Source organism: Arachis ipaensis, chromosome B06 (genome assembly GCF_000816755.2).
Source record: "Arachis ipaensis cultivar K30076 chromosome B06, Araip1.1, whole genome shotgun sequence".
In the NCBI taxonomy this organism is placed as follows: domain Eukaryota; kingdom Viridiplantae; phylum Streptophyta; class Magnoliopsida; order Fabales; family Fabaceae; genus Arachis; species Arachis ipaensis.
This window is the reverse complement of record NC_029790.2, coordinates 129,465,917-129,470,150: the sequence shown is the minus strand read 5'-3', so window position 1 is coordinate 129,470,150 and position 4,234 is coordinate 129,465,917. Positions and strand designations below refer to the sequence as shown.

Genomic DNA, 4,234 nt, shown 5'->3' with positions numbered 1-4,234 from the left:
AAAATTAATACTATATTCCACTTTATTTTATATAAATATATTTTTATATTGTTTTTCACAATAATTTATTTATATTTTTTAAATAATTATATAAAAAAAAAAATCAATTACTGCCTCAAAATTAAATCCTTATTAAAATGGGATGTAACAAAAGAGGCAGAAACGTATTTATCATACTCTTCGATGCTATCAACTTATCAAGTATCAATCAAAACACTGAGCTTTTCATTCAGAAGCTTCAATTCTTATTCGCATTATTACTCTTCAGGTACGCCATCTTATAATTATCAAACACTTTTCTGTGGAGATTTTCTATGTTCCGTTTTTGAAGTTTCTTCGTCCCTGTCACCAAATTGAAAATTTGTTGCATGAAAGTCCTCTGTTGTTGAAATTCAATCATTCATCTTATTATTTTTCTTTCTTTTACAATGTGCGGAACACTTGGATTTCAATTTTATATATATAGCTTGAAGAGGCTACTGAAACTTTTTCAGTTTCACCATTGTAACGCTGGTTTAATCTATTTCCTCTCATATTGTATGCATGTCTGTTTATTCTGTTTGGTTAATTGTTTCTGGAACCCTAGAATTGCACATTCTTAATTAATCAGTGTTCTAGCAATACAGTGGAATTCGTTGAACCCTTGTAGATATAGATGGAATTGAACTTCTAGATTATGGCTTCTCTTAATCACTTATTGCAGCAGATAAATTTATCTATGCAGAAACTATAGTATTAGGATTATTTATTGCAGTATTATTCTCTCTTCTGTGATTTGGAAGTTGTAGAAGTAGTTAGGTGATATATTAAGATCGAATATTACATTTTCACAGACTTTGCTGCATTACTTAGTTGTGGAAAAGGAAAGTTATGGGTGCGTTTGTTGCTGATTCTCAAAAGATTGCTTTGACAACTCGATTTCAGAAACTGGAAACAATTTTAATTAGAAGCTACTCTATTTAGTTTTCCGGAAAAGGTTAATTGATTTTTTCTTTAATCTATAAAATTATGTCAAAAATGATTTTTCCAGTGTGTATATATTACTGAATTTTTGTCAGAAAAGGCTAAAACAAACGCATCCTATATACATCTTTCATAATCCAGCTAACTTTCTTTATTAGTCAAATGAAGATCCTTATCTAGCCTGTGCAGAACCTGAGGTTGTCATGTTGGTGCCCTTTCTCACGATTCCATCTATTATTGTTTGTGCTGCTTCATATTGTAATTGTTGCACTTAAAATTACTGTTAAGTTTCTATAAATTTGAGCTACGATACCTTGAACATGTGTAAAACTCTTTGATTTGTATTGTTTCATTGGGAAATCTGTTGACTAGGAATTTTAACTTGATCATATATGCTTTAGCTGTTGTTAAAAGCAATATTTTTGGAATATCTTCTCTTGTGAACTCTTATATGGAGTTTAAGTTTCAACTATGAGATGATGCTGATTTTAAGTTTATTTATTTTAGAACGGTTATTTTAGGTATCCGGGGACTGATAGTTTCCATTTTCTCATGAACACCCAAATATTTAACATGATATGATTTCACTTATTATAGACCATAGACCACTGTGACTCCTTTTTAAATATTTATAACTCCTCCTAATTATTGTATCCTGTCATATGGATTTGGATGTTTTATTAGCATTCATACTCTAGCATTTGGATTTTATCCTCGAGCGCTCAAACACCACAAAGTGCAGTGTGACAGAAAGAGACAGTACGCTGGGCGAGTCTCTCATCACCTCCATATGGCCTAAGACTACAAAATCTCTCAAAGCCTCACTCCAGTTCCACTCCTTTCTTCTCTTTCCCCTTTCCTTCATCCAATCCTTTCTAATTCATCCTTTAATCAATCTCAAACTGACCCCTTATCCTCACACTTAAAAAGACAGAGAGCAGAAATGCCTGGACTCACCGCACCTTCAGATTATTCTAAAGAGCCTCCTCGTCACCCTTGTCTAAAAATTAACTCCAAGGCAAGCCTTTTAGTTATCCTAATTATTTCCAGGTATCACGTGGTTTCATAAATATTTCATATAAGTTTTGTAGATTATCATGCTTTCATTTTCTTCTTTGACAGGAACCTTTCAATGCGGAGCCACCACGTTCTGCACTGACATGCTCATATGTCACTCCTTCAGATTTCTTTTACAAGAGAAACCATGGCCCAATTCCCATAGTTGAAGATATTGAAAGGTTCCTTTTTTTTCTCCTTCTATTTTATGACCTTCTTTTCAGCTTAACTATTAATGGAAAATAAAATTAACTTTGTCTATGACCTACTTGGCTGAGGAGCAGATACTCCGTGATGATATCAGGTTTGGTGGAAAAGCCCAAACAGCTTTTCATGAAAGATATCAGGTTAGTGCACTGATTGATTCTATGGAATTGTCAAATAGGAATTGGTTACTGACCTGGTTATTTTGGTGGCAGGATGCTGCCCAAGTATAATGTCACTGCCACGTTACAGGTTGGTTTCAAATTAATAAGGAACATAATTTATTTCCTTTTTTCTTTTCAAAGGTGTTTTTGTTTTTGGTATACATACTGCAAATGAATTTGATTTTCACTTTTTGGGTTCCCAAGTGTGCGGGAAATAGGAGGACTGCCATGAGCAAGACCAGACCTGTCAAAGGGGTTGGCTGGGATGTTTCTGCCATTGGAAATGGTTAGCATATGTCCTTTTCTGAGTGACTGATATGAAAGTTGAAATTGCTCAAGGATTGAAGGAGCTATATATATGTGCAAGATAAGCATACATACCCGTATCTGTTTGTTAGTCTTTGTGTGTGTACACGTGTGTATAATATTGGACATTTGGTTAGCATATGTCCTTTTCACATAAATGATCAAGAGCAAAAGATAAGTCATGTGACAATTTTAAACAATCATATGATCTTTTGTTAACTTTGATTATTGACTCTTCATATGAGGTTACTCTTGTAGTTTGGTGGACTTCAACCTGACACCCATCTAACATGGATCTCTCCTGAGCTTGATATCATTGTATTTTGTAAAATATAACAATAAACACAATTGTAAACATTATTTTACCTAGGGAAGGTCAATTTCACTGAAACCATTCATGCTGAATTTAACCAAAGTTCAGGGAAAGTCAGTGTAATTGCTTTATAAGATGTAATGGCTAAAACTTTTATTATTTCACCTCTTACATCAGAACAACCCTCTCAATTGATATGAACTAGAATCCTGTGCTAGAACTTAAATGTCTAGAATGATGTGACATTATGAATGACTTTTGATGATTTTTGTTCTTTATCACTATGTTTCATCCCAAAGTGCAAGCAAATTGACATGGCTAGAATTGGATCTCAGGATCAAGTTACATGGGTGCTACTTAACCTGAGGCTTCTTATTGTTTGTGTTCCTTGCGTAGTTAGCTTATCAGTTGAGATGTTTAACAGAATAGATCCTAAATTCTGATGACTTTTTAATTAAACTTTTTGTCTCAGCTGTTTGGGGAGGTGCCAAGTTGTCTGATGTTCTTGAACTAGTTGGAATACCAAAGTTGACCAGTAATACTCAATTTGGTGGAAAACATGTTGAGTTTGTTAGTGTTGATAAGTGTAAGGTACCACTATGACGTGTATTTAAATTACACATCATGGATTACTTCTTGATTTTAGTTTTATTCATCGATACAATTCTGTTGATTTCTCTTAATCTCCAAAAAACTATAGGAGGAGAAAGGAGGTCCTTACAAGGCATCAATTCCTCTCAGTCAGGCAACAAATCCTGAAGCAGATGTTCTACTTGCTTATGAAATGAATGGAGAAGTATGTAAATTTGACCTTTATGTTTTTGCTATTTTCTTACTGCACCAAAGAATTTAAAGGTTCTTCTAACTTGCTTTAGTTACCAACTAAAAGAAGCCAACAGTGAAATTATTTACTATGGTTATTGTCACAGTGCAAATATATTTTCTTAATTTGGCACAAATATGCAAGACAAATGGTTCCCCCTGTGTGTGTGTGTTATCGTCACTGTTATTTTAGTTTTTGATACTTATGGAATTTCCACTTTCTTTGAACCTAATAATTCTTCTTAGTGTGTCCTCAATCCTCATGTGATTCACCGTAAAATGTTCTATCAGAAAATTGGTTCCCACTACAACCATTATTACATTTCAAACATGTGAAGGCATATTCTGTTACACTGGCTTCTCTAAAAATAATATATTTTTTGATGAATTCATCAAGAGGACATAG

General features: G+C 33.5%; 1 protein-coding gene across 5 annotated transcripts in view; it reads left to right on the top strand.

Annotated features, from left to right (window-relative positions):
• The window catches only part of LOC107605131 (sulfite oxidase), a 6,637-nt gene continuing 2,521 nt past the window's right edge, over nucleotides 119–4,234 (top strand). The window contains exons 1-8 of one of the 5 annotated variants that reach the window (XM_016306887.2): nucleotides 119–268; nucleotides 1,648–1,981; nucleotides 2,086–2,201; nucleotides 2,304–2,366; nucleotides 2,439–2,475; nucleotides 2,592–2,673; nucleotides 3,479–3,597; nucleotides 3,707–3,802. In XM_016306887.2, the coding sequence (XP_016162373.1) occupies nucleotides 1,907–1,981; nucleotides 2,086–2,201; nucleotides 2,304–2,366; nucleotides 2,439–2,475; nucleotides 2,592–2,673; nucleotides 3,479–3,597; nucleotides 3,707–3,802 (588 nt within the window). In that variant the 5' untranslated portion in view covers nucleotides 119–268; nucleotides 1,648–1,906. Of the gene's footprint in view, nucleotides 269–1,647; nucleotides 1,982–2,085; nucleotides 2,202–2,303; nucleotides 2,367–2,422; nucleotides 2,476–2,591; nucleotides 2,674–3,478; nucleotides 3,598–3,706; nucleotides 3,803–4,234 lie in introns of those variants that run through there. The other 4 variants (XM_016306888.2, XM_021105141.1, XM_021105142.1 and 1 more) reach the window with 4 other exon arrangements.